This window comes from Stegodyphus dumicola, chromosome X1 (genome assembly GCF_044657685.1).
Source record: "Stegodyphus dumicola isolate Sdum_Otavi_A_Nest chromosome X1, ASM4465768v1".
Taxonomy (NCBI): domain Eukaryota; kingdom Metazoa; phylum Arthropoda; class Arachnida; order Araneae; family Eresidae; genus Stegodyphus; species Stegodyphus dumicola.
The window spans coordinates 84,460,570-84,483,009 of record NC_140780.1 but is presented as its reverse complement, the minus strand read 5'-3'; the positions used below and the strand labels follow the sequence as shown (position 1 = coordinate 84,483,009).

At 33.3% G+C, this 22,440-nt stretch overlaps 1 protein-coding gene across 1 annotated transcript in view; it reads left to right on the top strand.

The window, feature by feature from the left end:
- Positions 1-788: 788 nt before the first annotated feature.
- Positions 789-22,440, top strand: part of LOC118182677 (ninjurin-1-like) — a 29,780-nt gene continuing 8,128 nt past the window's right edge. The window contains exons 1-2 of the mRNA XM_035352068.2: positions 789-947; positions 19,005-19,196. Coding sequence (XP_035207959.1) covers positions 933-947; positions 19,005-19,196 — 207 coding nt within the window. The 5' untranslated portion in view covers positions 789-932. The remainder of the gene's footprint in view (positions 948-19,004; positions 19,197-22,440) is intronic.

Here is a 22,440-nt window from a genome sequence, read left to right as displayed (position 1 = left end):
TTTTAAGTAATTTGAAAATATAACTGATTTCCCTAAATGTTGTCTGTAATTAATTCAAACAATAGTTCAATAATTCTCTTCATGCGATTTTCAGACCAGTAATAGTCGGTAAAGATCTAATAATGTAGTTCTCGTCAGTTTAATCAGTTTGCATCACGATAGTTTTACAAAAAATAAATCTGTCAAAAATTGCATAAATATTTTCCGTCGTTATTAATTATCTTTAATAAAAGATAAGCATTAAGTAGATTGCTTAAAATACAGAAGAAAAATTAATTTGAATTCCGATAGTTTTTCAAAAAATAAATTTAGTAAAAAGAAACTGCATAAATGTTTTCTGCCGTTATTAATTTGCTTTTAGAAGATAAGAAAGAAGCAGATTGCTTAAAGTACATTTACTGATAATCAAATTCGGTAACTGTACAGCAGATTTGAATGCTAAATATTCTATTACCTGCTTCCCAGAAACCGAAGGAGGGAGGGTAAATCGTTGAACAGGAGGCCCACTTGTTTTAGATTTTAATTTGCGAAACAATAGACTGTAGCGAAACTTTTGAAAATTCATTAAAGTGGCATTGGCATAAATTCATCTCAAGTTATCTTATGTAATAAAAGTAAATGTATTCCATTTCAATGATTCATATACTTGTGGAGTAGTTTAGCCGCAGAAACTCGTTATTTTCGAAGTTGACATCTCGTAACATCTGTCATTATTCCTAGAAACGGATTTCCCCTTTCCCCAGAATTTTCCCTATAGTAGAGAATTTTCCCTCTGCTGAGATCGCGTCAAACATCTGGCAAGTGGGCGCATGCGTTGAACTTTCACATGAAGTAAGTCTAATGCAATCTTGGCAAACTTGAAATGTAGCTAGACTGTAGTTTGAGTGATTTTAAACGGAGCGAATTAACTGCAAAGAACCGGTCTGTGAACAATGACGAGACGTGAGGTAAGTTATATTCATGAGACATCATTTTCCTCATTTTCCGATGATAATATTATATGATTTAACTGATTTAAAACATATTTTTTCAAGTTAGACAGCATAGTCTTAACTTACAGTGCGAGCAAAGGCATTCTACGTTCCAGTAACGTATTCGCATCTCTTATAAGACTAACAAATGTCATAATATTGTTTTAAAAGCATGCTAAAATTTTCGAAGATTTTTTTAAAAATTATTTTTATTATTTAATAGGCAAACTTAAGTTAAAAGTAAATTTCAAATATGATGTATATGTTTGCTCTTCTCAGTGTTGACATACCGTTTAAACAAGCAACATTTTCATGATTTAGGGATTTTTTTTATAATTATGCAGATATATGTATTAAAAATTTGAAGATCTGATGCACCAAATGTTTAATTGCGATATGCATCATCAATCGCATATTTGCCAGTTCAAAAAATTTCAGAACGGAGAAAACTTCTCGTTATAAATGTGTACAGTAACATTGTTATCCATTTAAGTTTTATTTATTCAAGGAAAAAAAATCCCTTTCGTATATGCATTAAGAAATAAAAACTGTATGAATTCAAAAGAATTAGGCTGTGTTTCAATTGTTAAAAATATTTTGATTTTAAAAGATACCTTTAAAATACACAAAGAACAGAAATATTGCATGGACGTTTCGTGGTTTTCCCCATGTGCAACGTGTATACGAGCCAGTATCCTTAGAAAGTCCTCTACGAAGGCATCCCTCCCCGCAGGCAGATTGCCCTCGAGGCTTTGCCATAATCACACACATTAATTCTGTGAAGGTAAACGCAATTTATGTACTGGGTCCAGAAACAGCATTTTTTAAATGCAGTTGTTATTTAAAATGAGTCTTCTATTTTAATTTAGACGAAAATAATGCAAAACTGTAGTAGAAACTGGCTACAGCTATTGAAGATTTTTTTAATTAATTTATGAAAAAACTAAATATATTTACCCCTTTACAATGCTCTAATATGGGATATAAAACAATTTGAAAAACTTTTAATTCTATGCCTCTTTTTCAAATGCTCAGATTCCTTAAATGAATTTCTCGTGATTTAGTTCTATAGAGTAATTAAGTGTGCTCAAATATACCAAATAGAGTTCTTAAATTGCATTAATAATTTCGCAAGAAAAGCAGATTGTCAAAAGTTTACGCGGTACTTACGTATTAACGCAACCAGGCCAAAATTCGCATAAATTGCCAAATTTGGCGACCCTACGTGTTATACGTAGTTTTGTAAAAAGAGCATGTGGAGATTCACAAAATTTTCCTGCATTTTCGTGCAAATTTTTGTAATTTGTGAGAAAATAGCAGTGTACATGGATAAAGTCAAGAGTGTTCGCAGTGCCATTTTTGTGCAATTCTGGGATGTTTTTTTAAGTAAAAAGTCGACGTGTACATGGTTATGGCAAATACGGTTTTCAATCAGTGCTAAAAGCAATAGCCAAAAGATTTCCGCCGAAAAAATAATTCTGAAACTTATTCAAATTCGAAACCGGAAGGGTTTAATTGCTATTTTATATTTTAAAACAAAATAATATAAAAAACTGTATTAAAAATTATCTGTAATTAATAAATGTACATTTTCTTTCTATTCATACTTTTTTACTCAAACTTACATATAGCGCCAACCTGGTTGCGATAATACGTAAGTACCGTTTACGCTACTGCTATATAGTAATTTTTTTCTGATTTTATATGAATTTATTCATGTTTGTTAATATATTGGCTATTGTAATTATGTATTTTAATCATTTGCAATTCCTTAGTTTCATCTCGGAGACAACTTTTATTCGTCGCAACAACGCTGGTGCCCTTACATCGATTTGGGTTTGTTTAACGCTAAAGTGGATGTGTGAAGTTGCACTCAATCTCTGTATGCGTTTTGGGTTTAATCGACTGGGTCAAAACACGTGCGAGCCTTTATGGGATGCCTTTATGAAGGATTCCATCGAGGGAGGGATGCTTTTATGAAGGATTTTCGAAGGGAAACTGACACGTTTTCACGTTACTCAGCACCGACATGTGAAACCAGGTCAATCCGTCTCAGAAATCGAGCTGGATAGATTTACTGTTGTTCAATGTTTATAGTGTGGTGAATAATGAACTCTGATGCTGAATTGTATTTCTATCGACTCCAAACGTCCTACAGCGCTGATTTTCGGAAGATTTTTAGTTATTTTCCCCCCACGACAGCTAAATTTAATGTTTTAAATTATTTTCATGAATGACAGTAAAAGAAACGTGTATTTCGCTTTGGATTATTAACGCATTTATATGGGATGCCAGTTGTGCCGACCGCCAAGGGCGCCGAAAATTCTGAAGCAAGGCCTTACAGAAGATGTATTTCAAAAAAACGTTTTACGTTAGCTCTAAAAATTCGGGCGGAAACAATATCTTAGATTTAACCGTTTACCCAGAATACCTAGAATGGTACCAGGTTACCTAGAATGCTTTGCCATAATCTAAATAACCTAATCCTTTCACTAAGGAATTTATTTGAATTACCTATTCACACAAGTCTAGACCTATAAACTGTCATTAAGTAACTGCCAAGTAATTTTATTTTTAATGCGTCATTTGAATTTTTCATGATTTCTGTTTCTCAAGCAATTCTTAAATGCCTCTATTTATAATATGTATGCAAATAAATAGTGTAATGTTTTACGAAGCAAATTACTTTGAAAACCAGTGCATCTCAAATAATGGCAGAAGCAAATAAGATGTGAAATTTTAGGGAGGAAAATAGTTCTCTGTTATGAGCATCTATGTGCAGCAAGAAGATTAATAAATACTCCACTTAAAACGTTTTAGTGCAAAGGGTTAAAATAACATTATGGTTCAAATAAATAAATAGCTTTCGAATTTAATCAGTGTTTTTCTTGGCTTCTGTCAATGGCTCTGATCCCATTAGCAAGACGATTCTGAGAAATGGCCGTCTTCTTGGAACTCATCCATAATTCTAAACCCGAAATATTAAGCAATCATTTGTAATAATTCTATCAATTGACTGCAACTACCCCGTTTCAAAAATCTCCTTTTGATTATTTTTAGATAATTGGGATATTTATCTGAACTACTGTCAAAAAAAAATATGACGATATTCTCAAGTTACGGCGTTTGAAAGATCTGTTATTTATTTGTACGGATGATTTATTTTGCTTTGCTTAAGGAATTAAAAATTGAATTGCAACTCATTTCATAACGGTTAAACATGACATAGAAGCAGTTTATTTACTAACTGTGTGAAATTTGTTTACAGACGCGTTTTTACGACCAGATTTTTGTGGTTATAAAATGAATTAAAATTTCTTATGTGTAACATAAAAATATATATATCTGTGAATCCTAATTTTTTTAAAATTCTATTCCAATAGCCTGATTGCATTTTTTAATAAATCATTTACTAGTGTTACTTGGGAGAAGTAAATAAATGACATTACAGCTGTGCACTGTAACAACAAGAATAAAAACATTTTGAATTAATTTTATTAGTTACTTACAAGAGAAAAAATTTGGCTAATCTTTGGAATATGGTAACATTGTCTTTTCAAACAATTTCAAACAAACAAGTAGTTTGGCGTCATTTTGGTAAGGCGATAAAGGTTATTAGCTAGGACTTTAGCAGTGTACATGGATAAAGTCAAGAGTTTGTGCAATTCTGGGATTTTTTTTAAGTAAAAATAGGTCGACGTGTACATGGACGATACCGTGTATGTGCAATTCTTAAAAACACGCAAGCAATGTGCGATTCTTCACTTTCTCCCAATTTCGCACCTAATCTTTGTCATGATTAAGCACTTTTGTTCCATAAAAGTTCTAGCATAAGCGTAATTCGGCTAGCAGATTGTTGGAAAAAAATGTTGAGTAAAAAAAAAAAAAAAAAAAAAGCCTTTAGTTCGTGAAAACAAAATGGCGTCCAAAAAAAAAAAAAAAAAAAACTAGCAGGTTGCTGTAGCAGGGTTGGTCGCCAAATTTTCGCCAAAAAAATCGCGAAGTTACCATAATCCGAATATTAAACAAAAGATTTACATATATTTGTCAGTTGTAGAAAGAAATTTGTACAATTACTAAAACTTCATTTCAGATATGCTTTCTAAGTATTATCTTATTTTTTCTCCCAAAAAGTAAATGGGTGAAAATTTAAGTTAATAAATTGCAATATCTTTTGGGCTTCTGAATTCCAGTTTTAAGGCAGTGTTCATGTGCAGTTTTAAGGCAATGCATATCTCTGAAATCATCCGTTTATGAAACTTAAACTGTCATTCATTCTATCATGGCTGGTACTATCTTCTAAAGAATACTCCATTAAAATGATGAAATTTTCTTTTGAAATTCTACTGTATTTAGATATGAAAAATTTGAAGTGCAGAATTATTAACTTTTCTGATAAGTCGCATTTTCAGCTACTACAACTGTGTTTCAGCTCTCTTCAGTTAACCCTTTCCGGTACGCTACCTCTTAAAGTCGAAGTTTATATATATATATATATAATATATATATATATATGTTTTTCCTACAAATTCCTACAAACATAAAATTTACAAAATAACTATCATTTAATTAAAATATAATTAAATTCAAAAACACTACTTAAAATATAAATGAGCACATACATTAAATTAATACATACATAAATACCCATTTCGAATTCACTTTAGTTACGGCCATGGGATCCAAAAATTCACGAACACTGTTTCACACAACACAGAATAATATATATATATATATATATATATATATATATAATTTAAATTTTTTATGTATAGGCATTTTATATATTGACATTTATAATCCATCATGTTTTTTTGTAACTTCCTAATATATATATATATATTTTTTTCCGTTCATCTTTTTTTCATGTGAGTTAACTTTTCACATTACACAACGGTCAGATTAATTAATTTTTTGGTTGATCTTTACATTATGGTAACTTGGCGTTTTTTTGGCGAAAATTTGGCGACCAACTCTCCTACAGCAACCCTCTATTTTTTTTCCCCACCGCCATTTTGTCTTCACGAAGTAAAGACATGTTTCTTTTCTTTTTATCTACTGAACACTTCTTCCAACAATCTACTAGCCGAATTACACTTATGCTAGAAATTTTATCTAACAAAACTGCTTAATCATGACAAATATTCACTGCAAAATTGGGAAAAAGTGCACAATACCATACTCCTTACGCGTTTTTCAAAATAACACATACACATAAACCATGTACACGCCGACTTATTTTTACTTAAAAAAACATCCCAGAATTGCACAAAAATGGCATTGCGCACACTCTTCACTATATCCATGTACACTGCTTTTTTCTCATAAATTAGAAAAATTTCACGAAAATACATGACAATTTTCTCAATCTTTAAACCCGGTAAAAAGAACATATATGAAATTACCTGATCGCGAAAAAGTATTTACCCTTTCCAAATATGAACATTTCCACATATAAAATAAATAAAACATCCAAAAACTTTTACCTCTAAATCATCTATTACATTATACACGTCACCAACGAATTCATACCGCAAGCATTACAAATACTTAGTATCAAATATTTAAATTATTTCCATGCACGTTTACTTCAACTTAAACGTATACCAAATTCCTACAAACATAAAATTCACAAAATAACTATCATTTAATTAAAATATCACTAAACCATGTACACGCCGACTTATTTTTACTTAAAAAAACATCCCAGAATTGCACAAAAATGGCATTGCGCACACTCTTCACTATATCCATGTACACTGCTTTTTTCTCATAAATTAGAAAAATTTCACGAAAATACATGACAATTTTCTCAATCTTTAAACCCGGTAAAAAGAACATATATGTCAGATATTTATATTATTTCCATGCACGTTTACTTCAACTAAAACGTATACCAAATTCCTACAAACATAAAATTTACAAAATAACTATCATTTAATTAAAATATAATTAAATTCAAAAACACTACTTAAAATATAAATGAGCACATACATTAAATTAATACATACATAAATACCCATTTCGAATTCACTTTAGTTACGGCCATGGGATCCAAAAATTCACGAACACTGTTTCACACAACACAGAATAAAGCCAAATACAAAATTTCCAGATTTTTTCCCGATTTTCCCCCTTTTCCGATTAAAGAACCGTAATTCGTCCATTAATCCACATGACATATCCCATGATCTCTCATTTGCCTCACACAAAATAATGCGTAATCGGAACTGAGTACTGCTCACATTATTACCAAAGTGCCAGGTAGTAACCTTTATCGCCTCCAAAATGTCGCCAAACTACCAGTTACCATATTGTAAAGATCAACCAATTTTTTTCGTGCAATAGCACTAAAATCTTCCAGCACTAAAATTTGGCAGTTTTATCGCGCTTATACAGTTATATATATATATATATATATATATATATATATATATATATATATATATATATATATATATATATATATATATATATATATATATATATATATATATATAAAGGTAGGCAGTCTAATTAGGCCTAGAGGAGTACACAAGTAAAATTTTGTGAAGATAGCACTTATCGTTTTAATTGTTTTAATTCTGTGGGTGTGGCTAAAGTGGCACACTGATTGAATAGAGCTTCGAAAAGAGTGCTGAAACGAGCATTGTTGTCAATGAACTGACCGATGAGATGCGGAGAAACAAATAATACAGACTCTCAGTTGTTCTACATTATCGGTGAGTCCAGTCTGGGCACACCTAGGGCAAGATTTTTAGGCAAGATTTCAAGGTAAAAATTTAAAATTAATATAGAATAAGAATATTAGCAAACAGCCAAAAATATAACATAGAAATGTCTTTTCAAACAATTCCTTTAATACCCTAAAAAAATCTGGAAGACTTCTTTGAAAAATGAGGGTCTTAAAAACTTTAAACATGGCTAAAATATATGATTTATGTTGAGCTGCCATCTACTGTAAATAAAGAAGGTTCAGAGTAACCTATAGTAACTTATAAATCCTTTTTCATTCAATTTTTCTGTGCGTACAGAAGGGAATTTTTAGGTGTGTCCAGACCGGACACTGTGCCGCAAAGGGTTAAGCTTTACACGCGCCAAGCAGTTTTCTCAGAAAGATAATGCGCCAACGGTGCCTTTTTGCCATTTTAAAAATACTTTATTCTTATGACAGACTTCATGTTTTCAAAGTGAGTATCGTCAATTAAAATTTAAAACTCGTGATTTTCTTTCGTTCTCTATTTATTGCAATAACTAACCCAGGAGATAAATTTCTTAGGTTTAAAACTTCTTGCCATAGCCGAAATGATGACAAAAGAGTGCGGTTAATCTTTGGATTATGGTAACTTGGCGATTTTTTGGCGAAAATTTGGCGACCAACCCTGCTACAGCAACCTGCTAGTTTTTGTTTGGACGCCATTTTGTTTTCACGAAGTAAAGGCTTTTTTTTTTTTTACTCAACATTGTTTTCCCAACAATCTGCTAGCCGAATTACGCTTATGCTAGAACTTTTATGGAACAAAAATGCTTAATCATGACGAAGATTAGGTGCGAAATTGGGACAAAGTGTAGAATCGCTCACAGCATGCCACGTTTTTAAGAATTGCACATACACGGTATCATCCATGTACACGTTGACCTATTTTCACTTAAAAAAAAAATCTCAGAATTGCACAAAAATAGTATTGCGCACACTCTTGACTTTATCCATGTACACTGCTAAAGTCTTAGCTAGTAACCTTTATCGCTTTACCAAAATGTCGCCAAACTACCTGTTACCATATTCCAAAGATTAGCCAAGAGGGCTTTCTGATTTAAATGTATCAAGCTGGAGCATATATCTTTACAGAGAAAACTGTGTGGTGCTCGCTGTCTGAAAACATCCGAATATTTTTATAAGTAACTCTGCAAAGGTTATTTACATATTTACTAAAATTATCAGCATACATATGCAGAAAAACCTTAGAGAATTAAAATTCTGGTTAATTTTGAGCAGTCAATCAAGAATACTTGCTCTTTCGGTGAGAAGTTTTCAGTCTTTCCCTAGAAATAATCTTTACTATTTTAGATCTGTATAAATTAATTTCCTTCCTTGATAGATTTAAATATTCATATATATTAAGGCCCTTTAAACTGCCTATCAGATGAGGCCACTGAACACATAAGTAGTTTGGTTGTTTAAAATCCCAAGAAATGGGCTGTTTGCATGGCTTGCTTTCATTGCCCATATGTAACGTGAATACGACCCGTTTAGCTTTAGGTAGTTATCCAGGAGGGCATCCCTTACCATGGACAAAGAGCGTTAGCATGCTAAGTATAATCTAATAAAACTGAAATCCTTTATATTAATTGCACTCATAATTTCATTTTATGTAGAAGGCAGCGATTATGAAATTAATATATGAATATTACGTAAAAACCTACATAAGTTCTTATATGTATTTTTTTATCTCTTATTCATTGATTTAATTTAACACGTTGATTTTAGTGTAGTTATTAATTCTTTTCATTTTAAACTAAGTGATCAATAATTGCTTCGAATCAGAATGCTGCTACTCTTCTTTGTTTTGTAGTCTTTGGCTATGATTTATTTTTTACTTAGTCCTAACTCAAAACGCATAGGAATGAAACAAGAAATGTAATCATATATGATTTGATACGGTGACATGGAACATGGTGGTGACACAGTAAAGATGGTAGCAGTTGTTATATCCGGTTGTCACTTTTATTATTGGCATCACTTTTTTTATTTAAACACAGCTGAATCGGCGAAAAAAAGCTCCCTGTATCTGAATAGTTAAATTAATAATATTATATATATTTGAAGAAAGAAAATGCAGCAAACTAGACAACAAACTAATTACAGAGAGAAGCAAAGATCAAATGCACAGATTAAAATACGAATGTTAGTAAAGCTTCACTTTATTTTTATTGGTTAATTTGGATTTCAGGTCGAAAATTTAATATTATTGGATGAAGCATAATTTAAGTATCTGCGTCATTAACTCTACATAAGTATCATATAACATGGATTAATTTTGAAATGGGCAATGGTGCAGTTTAAAGAGATTTATTTTAAGCAAGCTACTGTTTATAGAATGGGGGGAACAAGAAGGGGGTAAAGGATTACTACAAATTAAAGTTTGCAACTTTATCTTACCTATTTTGTACCTTTCGTCTACATACATGTGAACTGAGAAATGTGTTAAGCAACACCCAAATATAAATATAAGTTACTTAGGGAAAGCTTCAGAGAATAAATGTTTCTTGTAATGCTGGATTGAAATATTAATGTGTATGTGTGTTTGTGCGTGTAAGATTGTTGTAGAAAAGTTGATTGCGCAGATACGTAGAATGTTCATCCGTAATGAGCATTTCCAGGGGTGCGAAAGAAATTTCAAAAGTTGAAAAAAAAAAAAGAAAAAAAAATGCGAACGAGGCGACCGTGCATATTACAAACGGCACCGATTAGCACGTAAACAAAACGGCGGCGATAAGTCGTGACGTCATACCGCGAGGTTTATGGCTTCATTTTCATTGCATGGGACATATCGGAGGGGCTTACTCCATATCTTCTAACCTCCATGCTCAGCACATCTATCTCGTATTATGAACTAGCTGCTATGCAGTCAGCCTTCTTCTGGCTTTTAAATGTACGGGAAAACAAACGTCCTCCCGACACATGTGGTATCCAAGTACCTCTCGACTAACGTCCAGTATCCAACAGAAACATTAAATTTAAAAACTGCACAGAATTATCGCCATCATTTTTTTTGAATGGCAACAGTGCTATATCAGCAACAATGGCTGCGTGCTATTTTTGCTGATAGAATCAGAGAGATTTATCGATTTGATGCGATTTCATCAAAAAATAAAATTAAAAAAAAAAAAAAAAAAAAAAAAACTCATTCGAATTTTGAAAAAATCACTTCGAGGTGCACTGGATCTTGTCTAGATACACCCTATGTACCAAATTTTATAGTTCTGGGTCCATTAGCTTACGCGCAGCACGAACGAAAGTCACACACATATAGTAATATGTATCGTAAACACGGCATTTGTTTATGCATTAAATATTTTTTCTTAAATAAAAAATATACACACATTTTTTAGGGAGTGCTAGAGCTTATTTTCATATTCAAAGGGGTGTTCACCACTAAAAAGGTTAAGGACCGCTGTTTCCACTGTATGTAATGTGAATAAGCTATTTTCGATAATAAACCAGGACTAAAGTAAAATTTCTTGGTGTGATTTGCTATTATAAGTAACTTAATCTATTCATAAAAGCCACTTTGTTGTCCAGTAACCTACTGGCTAAAACCACGAAGCACTAGTAATTCAGTCAGGGTAGTATTCCCATTAACTGAGCTGGTTGCATGAGGTTTCCCTGTGTAATGTAAATTGATTGCTGGTTTTCGTTAGAAAGTCGTCTATAAAGGCGTGGATTGATTAAGGCAAAACAACTCGAGGACTGTCTACCTTTGGGAAGGGAGACCTTCATGGATGACTTTTTAAGAGACACTGGCTCGTATCAAAGTTACACAGGGGAAAATTACGGAAATTTCCATGCAGCCAAACTGTTTGCCAGTATTCGAACACAGGTCAAGTACCAGTGCCTAGCGATTTTGTTACGCCGCTGGTGGACCTGTCTATAAAGGTAAACCTTCTCTTAGGCACTAGATAGTATGTTTTCGAATAGTCCAATCCGTAAGCCATGCTCTTTGCAAGTAATATCGTCTTGTTTCGAACAGAAGTCACATAGTTTACATTGAAAAGTAACTCTTATTGCGTAGTTTGCAAACAGCATAAATAACTTAACTGTGGCTCGAAATGGTTCACCTGTAGCCAGGCGGCTAAAACCATTGACTATTTGTAGTTCGACCTGATTTCGATCCTGCTTAAGGGACAGGCTTTATTTATGCTTTCGTAATCCCTTTCTCTTTGTAAGGTGAATACGAGTCAGTTTTCTACGGAAAGTCCTCCATGAAGGCATCGTGCGGATTCGACTGAACATGTCAACGAAATTTGTGCATGGTCATTATTTCGCAGCGTTCTTCCATAAGTCATGTGAAAATTAGCCACTTTCTTTAAGAAAGTCCTCGAGGAAGGCATCTCTTATCTTATTTCTGGCAGGTAGCCCGTGCTTTGACATAACTAATTCAAAAAGCAATGGCTTAGTCTGTTTATTTAAATAATATTTGCTGTATTTATTTAAATAACGTATATTAAAAATAAACTTTCAAAATGCTATGTTCGTTTCATTTTGAAAGCTTATTTTTAATGTATGGTTAGAATAATTACGAAAAGGATTTGAGTTAATTTTTTTGTCTGATATAAGTATATAAAATGATTGCATTGATTAATGATATGTGAGGTTCTTTTACATATATATGCATAAAAAATGATTGCGTTTGAAATTTCTGCAGAATTTGATTTTTTAATTATTCAAGTGAAGCGCATTCACATTTATGGACAAAATTCATTTGCTCAATTAAAGACATTTTAATCTTTCATTCCGTATAATTCTGAGGAGTTCTGTCTCCGGAAGAGGCCCCCCAGTTGCCGAGTGGAAAGACATCTAAGCACCGGTCTGTCTAATCACTCGTCGAATTCAGTTCTCGGTTAACTGGCTAGCTTGATGGGTTTTTTCGTATTTGCGTCTAAAAGTATAGTACACGCAAGCCAATTTCCCTTAGTCATTCCCTCACGAAGGTGTTCCTGCAACAGGCAAGTAGTTCTCGAGACCTTTACCATATTCCATTAAAATATAACATCTTTTGAACTTTTAAATAAAAACAGTAGTCCTCGAGACCTTTACCGTATTCCATTAAAATATAACATCTTTTGAACTTTTAGATAAAAACAGCTATACAGAATTTTGTTTAGAAGTATTCATTGTGCACATGTGGGTGAATAAACTGATGTCTTACTTGTTACATCCGAGAATTAACACACTTTACTGCGTAAAATCGATTCTTTTAATTTAAAGAAAATTCGCAGAAGTTAAAAATTTTATGTACATTCTCAGCTGAAGCCTCCCAGACGGTATAGTGGTTAGGGAAGCCTAACTGCGATACCGAAGGGTCTAGGTTCGAAACCCGGAGAAGGCATGGTTGTAACTGTCCGTCCCTTCATAAGAGGCGTTGGTGGCCCACCTATTACGTGCCTCCATAATAAAGAGACCACCACATCTGGTCTTTTATAGATTAACGGACTGTGTTAGACTGTAACTGATAACAATCTGCCATTGGAAAAAAAAAAAAAAAAAAAATCTCAGCTGATATCAGAGTAGAAACTTAAGTTGACTATGTTTATTATTTTTTTACATGTCTGTTACGCATTATTCTGTCTTGTTACTCATGTGTAGAAATTATAATAGCAATCTGCTAAATATAGTAATTTTATATGACCGGTGGAAAGTTGCTTTTAAAAACAAATGATTTAAAACGGTGTTTCTCCAGAACTATAGCCGTCCACAAGAAATAATAGGAATGAATAGGAAAATAGTCTGATGAATCGGTAACATCTATATCGGGATTTCTGACATAAGAATGCTATTTCTAGGGTTCTGCAGGCAAGTTGAAAAAAGAGGATTAAATTTATGTCGCATGCAAGACATCGAACTAACTTTTCAGCAATGAAAATTATAAAGGATATTTTTAGCAATTAGAGATGAAACATTTCCCTTTCGAGGTCATGCTTTGATCTTCTTCAATACATATGCAATCTAGATTTGACGGAAATCGCGTTTTTCCGGCTTCATCGGATGTTTCATCACGTAATCCGATAATGAAAGGGAAGCAACAGTTCTATGCTTGAATAAGAAGTACGAAATCCTTTGATTAATTTGCACTGCTAAAGCCTTTTTTTTTATCTTTATTAGCAATAATTTATTCTCTGAAGAAAATTTCATTCAAAATTAAGTTTTTTATAAAAATTATTTTTCAACTGCAATTTTTATTTTCCATGCTCACGTTTTTCTTCTCTTCAAGGAAGACCTTTCAAATTCTTCGCATCTGTTATGACTCGCACACAAAAACAGGTTTCTGTTGGGCCACAGAAAGGATTTGTCTCGGAATAGTTTTAAAATTACGTATATGGAGATTTAAAAAAAAAAAAAAGCTTAAATGAATGATGCATAAAGTGAGAGATGTATGCATTAACATTAAAATGCTAATTTCATTTTTTGTTTAGACAAATTCTATGAAAGATCTTAATAGTTTTATTAGTTGCATCTCTGCATTTTTTTTTCTATTCAGCAAAATGTCCCATTTCATTTTAACTCTTTATAACCGCCCAACCACCCGGAACATCCTTTGTGTCTTAAATAAAACTTGCGTTAAAATCGGAAATGCCAAGTGTCTTCTTTTATCTGCTTGTGATTGTATTATTTTGCTTCATATTCTGAATTTAATGCATTTATTTTGCTTTATGTTTTGAATCATGAGCCTGCGATTTTGAATGTTTCCTAAAATTATAAAAAGGATTACATACAAGACTCCCTCATATGTATATACAGGGTTATCCAAATTAAACTTCCCCAACTCAGAGGCCTGTGCAGAGTGTTGTATGGGTCATAATGTGATGAAATTTTAAAAACAGACACTTCAGATCATGCGCTCGAGATTTATTACACAAAAAAATTATTACAAGAAGTTGCCGATAGGTGGCGCTGTAACACTAGTAATGTGCATATTGAAGCAACGTGATTTGCAGAAATAAAGCTTCTGCGCAATGTATCCAAAAGACGAGCCCTAAAAAAGTGGAAGACAGGCCTTACACCAGCAATTGTTTCCAGCTCGCTGATGCACAATGGCGACTTTGAAAGACAAAGCTCTGCTAGTGAAACTTTTCTACCAGAATGACAAGAACTCCTGTGCTGCGATAAGAGCATTCCGTCGGCTGAAGATCTTACGCCGAGGACCAATGACACCACGCGCTTTACGAGACATGATGAAGAAGTTCGAAAGAACGGGACAGCTGGGAATTTTACCAGGTAGAGGACGACAGGTTGTGGAATCTGCACGCATAGAAGACATTGCTTTGGCGGTTGTGGACCCCACTAGCCAATCGCCACATGGTGTTGTCAGTGTGCCAACTGCTTCTCGTGCTGTTGATATGCCTATACGACCGTCTGGCGTGTGATGCTTCGAATCCTCGGTTATTTTCCTTACAAAATCCATAGTCGCCATCGGCTGTCCGACAGGGATCCTGTAGTTCGGGAAACATTTGCTTTGCAGTTCCTTGGCAGAATCGAAGTCGATGCTGCTTGGCCGTGGAACATCCTTTGAACGGATAAGGCCCATTTTCACCTGAATGGTCAACTGCCGCATTTGGGCAAGTGAAAACCCGCGCGCAATCCATCAAGTGCTCTTGAACCCTCCAAAGGTTACTGTGTGGTGCGGTTTCACTGCAACATTCGTCATTGGCCCTTATTTTTTTGAAGAGGTGACTCCAACAGGGTTCAAAACCTGCTCTGTCACAAGAAAACGGTATCAGGACTTGTTGACAGTGTTTGTTATCCCTGAACTGCAATAACGTGGCAACTTTTACCGATGCACGTGTGATCAGCCATTGTTTCCCTACAGCTTGGCCTCCCCGCTCGCCTGATCTCACGCCATGCGACTTTTGGTTATGTGGATTCTTAAAGGATCGGGTCTACCGAGAATACCCAGCAACCTTGAAAGACTAAAAAAAAGACGCAATTATTCGACATGTTCGTGGAATTAATGTGGACTTACTGCGTTCCGCTGTGGAACACACTGCTTTGCGAATGGAAAGAGTTGTGGAGAACCACGGCACACATATAGAACATCTGTAGAAGGTCTTGTTGGTCTGCAGCGCCACCTATCGGCAACTTCTTGTACTAATTTTTTTTGTTTAATAAATCTCGAGCGCATGATCTGAAGTGCCTGTTTTTAAAATTTCATCACATTATGACCCATACAACACTCTGCACAGGCCTTTGAGTTGGGGAAGTTTAATTTGGATAACCCTGTACATCATATCCACGAAAGTCCTTACCCGGCCTTTGTATTTTCGCAACCGTTTGTCCTAGGCATGTACTTCCATTTACAGAAATGTTTTAAAGGATGCAAATATTAATGTTTTTGCATTTTTAGAATTTAAAAAATCAATTTTATAGAAATTACGGAATATTTGTGTACGCTCTCCCCAATCTCAATACGGTATTTAGGAAATTTTATACTCATTATAAGAAATATAAAAATTCTAACCTAGAATATAGTTGTAATTTAGGTCTTAAATCTTGTAGGGAAAACGTGTATCGTGTAGAAATAATATAGAAAATACAGCATTATATAATGAGTATCGAGTTTGAGCATTGGGCTCATTGATTATAGTTGTAGTACAGTATAATAGTAGTTACCTATGATGCGATAAACTAGTGACATGTTTATGAAACATTTAGGAATATACACCTGGTAAGAGGCGAGTGGGTCACTTGTGGCGGAGTGGTTAAAACCATTAAATGCTGGTAAAACATCCTGGGTTCAAGCCAAGACGCGCGGTGTGGGCAAGGTCTATGAATGTAGAATATTTTACTTAGAACTTTTAAAACTTGCTACTTTGCACTTCCTCACATTCTCTTAGTTTTTTTTAAGAAATTAAGTTACTTAACTTTTGCTTTGAACCCTTCAAAATATATTACATTTTGCTTTCGTAAATACCCTGTCGCTATCCTGTCTGTAGCGACTCATCATTCATAGTGAAAGAGACGTATAATACATAGTGAAAGAGACTAAGTTAATACGTCACAGACGTATTAACTTAGTTTGGATGATGTTCGACGGAAAATATCTAATAACCTTATGTAGTACTTATGGCTTAAAGTTATGTTTGCTGTTTTAATGCTTGAAGTCTACTATGATAATATTTAGAGATAAGGGCCTTCTAATCGCAGGAATTTCGAAAAAGATTTCAGTTTCGAAAACTGGAATCTTTCGAATTCTAACCTAATAATCCGTTAAACATTTTTAACTCAAAACAAACCAGCAAAAAGAGAGGCAGAAAAAATAATTAGTTTATTTACATGTTGAAAAATTAATTTTATTGACGTCCAGTTGAAGTATCCAATAAAAAAAAAAAAGAAATACGGTTGTTGCCGTTTCATGTATGTAAGATCACCAAGACTTCATGACAACTCTGAGACCACCTTATTATATTCTGTTGAGAATTTAATGTTTCATGTTTAGGTTTACCTGTTCCCTCCCCGTCTATATGTACTCGCGGTAAAACGTTTCTGTAAAAAATCAAAACTTTTATTGAAATGTATTTTGTCAAATTATATTGAAAAAAATGAATCTTAAAATTCAAACGTTTTAATTATTAAATTTCATATGTATCTTCTAAATAAATTAAGGAGTATTTTTTAAACCTGTATTCAATTTTTCAATAGTTAGAGATTCCATATTTTGCTTTAGTTAAAAATTTGAAAACAAAGCATTTTTCCCCTTCTGCATTGTTTTACTGTTCTTGTGTGAAAAATTCAAAAAGTTCGAGAACCTTCGAATTCGACAAAAATTAACGTTTGTCTCATATCTAATAATTTTGATATTATTTGGATAATTTTATTAAGGGATTACGTGATTTTTTATTTAAGGAAATAGTTTGTTCCTAGCTTTAGGTGTAATTATTTAAAACTTCCTCCATTAACTAGTAGTATTAAGGTACAATTTCTCATTCTGCTACCATTTTTGTGGCATAGAAAAAGTGGCAACTGAGCCATATTCTTACTTTAATGGTAGTGTTCGATAACTCCGCTGAAGCATAACCATGTTGGCTGATCATTAGTTTATTTTTACCAGGATTTCCAACATTTTCTGTAGGCATTAATGATGATCCATTTATTACTTTAAGAAAACTGCAGAGTAACATAATACTGGCTGATTAATTGGTAGATGAATAATAATCTGTTAACCACAAAGAAAATTCAGTTACCCAGAAGACTCTAATTTCCGCGTGTTTTTCTCATAGCAAGCTTTTCTTCATATTCTTTATTCCATTTGTAGAACGAAGTCTCACATTCAATGCGGTTTTTCCCTCTTTACGAATTTTTCCCTACCTCCGTGAGATTTTTCGGAAGTCGAAATGGCATGGAAAAAAAATTAATTTATCATTAATTTATATGGGGAAAGTCTTTGCGCTTTTCCATGTCTTCAAATAACCTATCAAATCATACCAAATAATTCGTGAGAATGAATACCGAAAGAAAGAACGATATGATAAATATACTCTCAAAATAAATAGAAGTAGCATATCTATACTTAGGTTTAACCATCTTAAACTGAGAAAAGAGCGACCGAAAACGCTGTGGACGATTTAGAGGTTAGGATTACAGTTGGTACGTTAAAGTGAGTCGTAAAGATTTAATAGTGAAAGGTACAGTGTCTGGCTATGTGAAAGAGAGACGCTGGAGATCATCTATTTAATATTCGAACTTTGGTTCTATCGATTAGATTGCTACAATTTTTTGTTACTGGTCAATCCGATGCCAAATGTCGAGATTTGTTGTGTGCTTTGGCTCCACTCTGCTTCCTCTTAGGCAACCAAGCCGCCTTGCAAAATTACCTTATACGTGTATCCTCCTTTATAATTAGTTTTATATTTTCACAATTATGACATAAAATAAACACTGGACGGAATATTCACATTTCTTTTTTATGCAAATTCGAAAACCATTTTCTGATCTCTTACGTTAACTGTTAGCTAGATTGAGTTAGGTTATATGATTATTACGCATGCAGTCAGCTCTTTCGATGACAATCGAACCCAGATCAAACTTATTAGTAACTTATCAGTATTCAGCGACTAATATAAAGCCCACCGCTCGGCCACTGGTGGGCTTTATATTAACTGAAAAAATACCTTTTAATATCTTTTCATAAAAGTGCATCAGACGTTTGTAAAGCTGTAAAAATTGGTATACCGTTTCGATTTTTCTAAGTGATTCTGTAACTAAGTATAATTATTTTGCTCACCACTGACTCTAGTAACAATTATATTCATTTTTAGCGAGAAGGTCATGATAAATGTCCATTAGATGCCAATATATATGCTACTCGAAAGACGGTAGCACAAGGGATGATGGATATCGCCTTATTAACAGCAAATGCATCTCAACTGAAGCATGTTTTGGCAACAGCTGATACTCATGATTACTACTTGATCAGCCTGGTTTTGATAGGCAGCTCCATGGTATTACAGGTAACTATTACCGATGTTTGTTAAAGATTTAATTTTTCTTTATTATAAATATTCTGTTAATTTCGTTCAGTTCTGTCGTCAGTATTCGGATTTTTAAGGAAAAGATTTGAGCCTTTTTTAAAGCACTGAAATTTGAATTTCTTTAAATCAAACGGTGTCAATATATTATTTGAAGCTTTTGTTGAGATTTGAAATGGCAAAACTATAGTTTACAGATCAGATACCATACATTTTGAACAAAGAATAAGAAAATAGGTAAAAAGGAAACTCTAGAAATATTTGTCCGCTTTTTTGGACATTATTAAGCCTATTCGATGTGACATAAAGCATTAAAAAACATTTTAACGGTCTTCTTTAACATGTTTAACGATAAGTGGAATATAATGGGCAATAGTTAATAAGCTTCATTACTCTATTTTCCGTTTCTTCCCACTTATAGGGACAGAAGCATCGGGCGGCAGCATTTTAGGAACGGCAAATGTTTCAGAATTTAGAGGGACACAGGACGGCTGAATATAGGCACCGCAAATTTTGCACGGGCGCCAGAAAACCCAGATCCAGGCTTGCTCTCTCTCTCTCTCTCTATATATATATATAGTGAGGGACATAAATAGAGGCACACTATGCATTTTCTCAAAAAGTGTGGAACTATTTTATGAAAACCATTATTTTTATCAAAACTTGTATATTATTTATGTAATCCCTTAGAGTATTATAATAACTACAAAATGTTAAATTCAAATTAATAAACTTACAAAAATAAGAACATTTCAACCCATCAAAATGAAGAACAAAAGTGAAAGCACAGTGATGAAAATATCAGAATAAAATGTAGTCAATACTCCGTTTCTAATAACAGGCTTAATTCTATTTGGTAATTTTTTAGTCGTTTTATAAAAAAAAAAAAGTCCCATTCTTCTAGAAGAAGCCTTTGCAAATGCTTCAGAATCACTATATCGTGTTTCTTTACCGCGTTGTCAAGTTCCTTCTCTGAAGGTTTGGACGGGATTTAAGTCAGGATTTAGCTGAATGATTGAGAGTGTGGGTCAGTTAGTAGTCATGCCTCGATGTAACTGTGATGAGCATGGGCTGTGTACGTTATTTGTTCTACATTCTTTGCCCGAAATTATGCATCTAAATTCAATACTGGTACCATTTAAGCAATTCTTTTGACTACCTCTTCTTAAATAAAATACGGAAAACACAAGTCGTGTAATACGATCTCCGCCATTTCTTTACAATCTTGATTACCCCGAATGACTAAAGTGAGGAATTTGATACTTCTAGCAGTTGCAACCTTTCATGTCACTCACAAAGACATACAGCTTGCAAATTTTAATTCGATTTAGTATATTGTGCATGTTGCATTTTTTTGTGAGCGAAATTGCGTTTAATAATATAAACCTAAGTTATTGTTTTCGTAACACCTTGCTGCTAGTTCCGAATATCAGGTCATGCAACTGGATAAAAAGCACACAAATTTAAAATTGGGGAAAAAAATGCAACTTTAGATTGAAGTAAATTTTGAGTAAAATAACGAAATTCCGATTGCATCTGCTTAGGATAAGCACAAAAGTATCAAATATAGTTATCCTCTAGTCAACGGATATTTTAACTCTGCTTTGGAAAAAGTTATCTACCTATGTTTTTTCTCAAAGTGGAATGAGTATTTCAGAATTACATATTATACAAAAAGTAAAGTTTTTTTTTTGTGTGTGTGTGTTATTGGTAAAAGAAAAAGAACAGAACATGAGCCAAAAAATTACTATATATAAGTGACACGTATTTGGCCAGTATATACAAAAGTTACGAAAAAATTGCTAAAATTATTTCTGAATTAAGTTAAAAAAACAATAAAAAAAGGTTTTCAGCACAAGAACTAATGCACAGTTTGTGTGTCAAACGAAAATGTTATTAAAGCACAAGTACAAATGACGGGGGACGTGGGCACTGTGCCTCTACCGTACTCATTAATCAGTACAGCACCACGTCCAGCATTAACTAGAACAACCCCAGATGTCAAGAAGATGGCACACTGGCGCCTTGCCGATTTAGTATGCATTGTTTATATTTATAAATACAGGGTCTTGTACGTCGTTCAAGATACATATTACAAGATTTCCTACGGTGATCTTGATAACAATTATAATTACCGCACAAATTATAGTTACGCACATTGTTACATTGAATAATACTTTGACAATATATGACTTGCTTAAAATATACCTTGAAGTACGTTTAAAATATGCATAGAAATATGAACACTGATACGCATGATATAACACTGATTATATACATTACATATATATGCAGTAGCTACTTAATATAATACAGGGTAAATACATAACATTATGCGGTTCAGAATACATTAGCACATAGTAGAGAATACAGGACTCGTCGCAAAATGTTATGATCATAATGATTTGTCTTGGATATATAAAATCACCTATACCTTGGATTACACTAACATTACACATGCATAGATAAGTAAAGAAACACTGATACAGGGATAAATAAATATGCATATATTAAATGCATGTTGGAGACGCATTATGCATTTAGTACATCCAGACGTTACACTAATTGGGGTAATTAAATTAATTCATAAACATGATTGGGTAAACACGCATACTTAGAAACATATAATGAAGGTTATAATGTTTTGACTTGGATAAATAAGGTCACCTATATTATACATACAGGGGTATACATTTGCATGAATAAAGTGCGTACGCATACGTTCGATAAACATTGAATATGCATTGCGCATTGAGTGTATTGTATACAGTCTAGGTTAGTAAGTTATTACACACGTTGCGCATTGATACACGTTACACATATAGTTATTAGAAAGAGTTGGATATGCATAGTCATCTATTAGTTACACATACTGGGGTAGATAAATAAATACATATATATGGATATAAGGTACACGTACATTGGCTATGCATTGAATAATAATTGAAGATTTGACTTAAATAAATGAGGTCACCTACATTGGAAACGCATTACACATGCAGGGGTAGATAGATTAAAACATATACATGGATGAGTAATTACACATACGTTATTAAATACACATACGCGTTTAGATACGCATTGGGTATAGGTACACATTGTTATTGGATACACATTGAATTTGCATTCCGTATTGAGTATGTTATATACAGCCTGTGTATATTATATACAGCTGATTATTATTATATATTATATACAGCTATATTGAGTATATTATATACAGCTT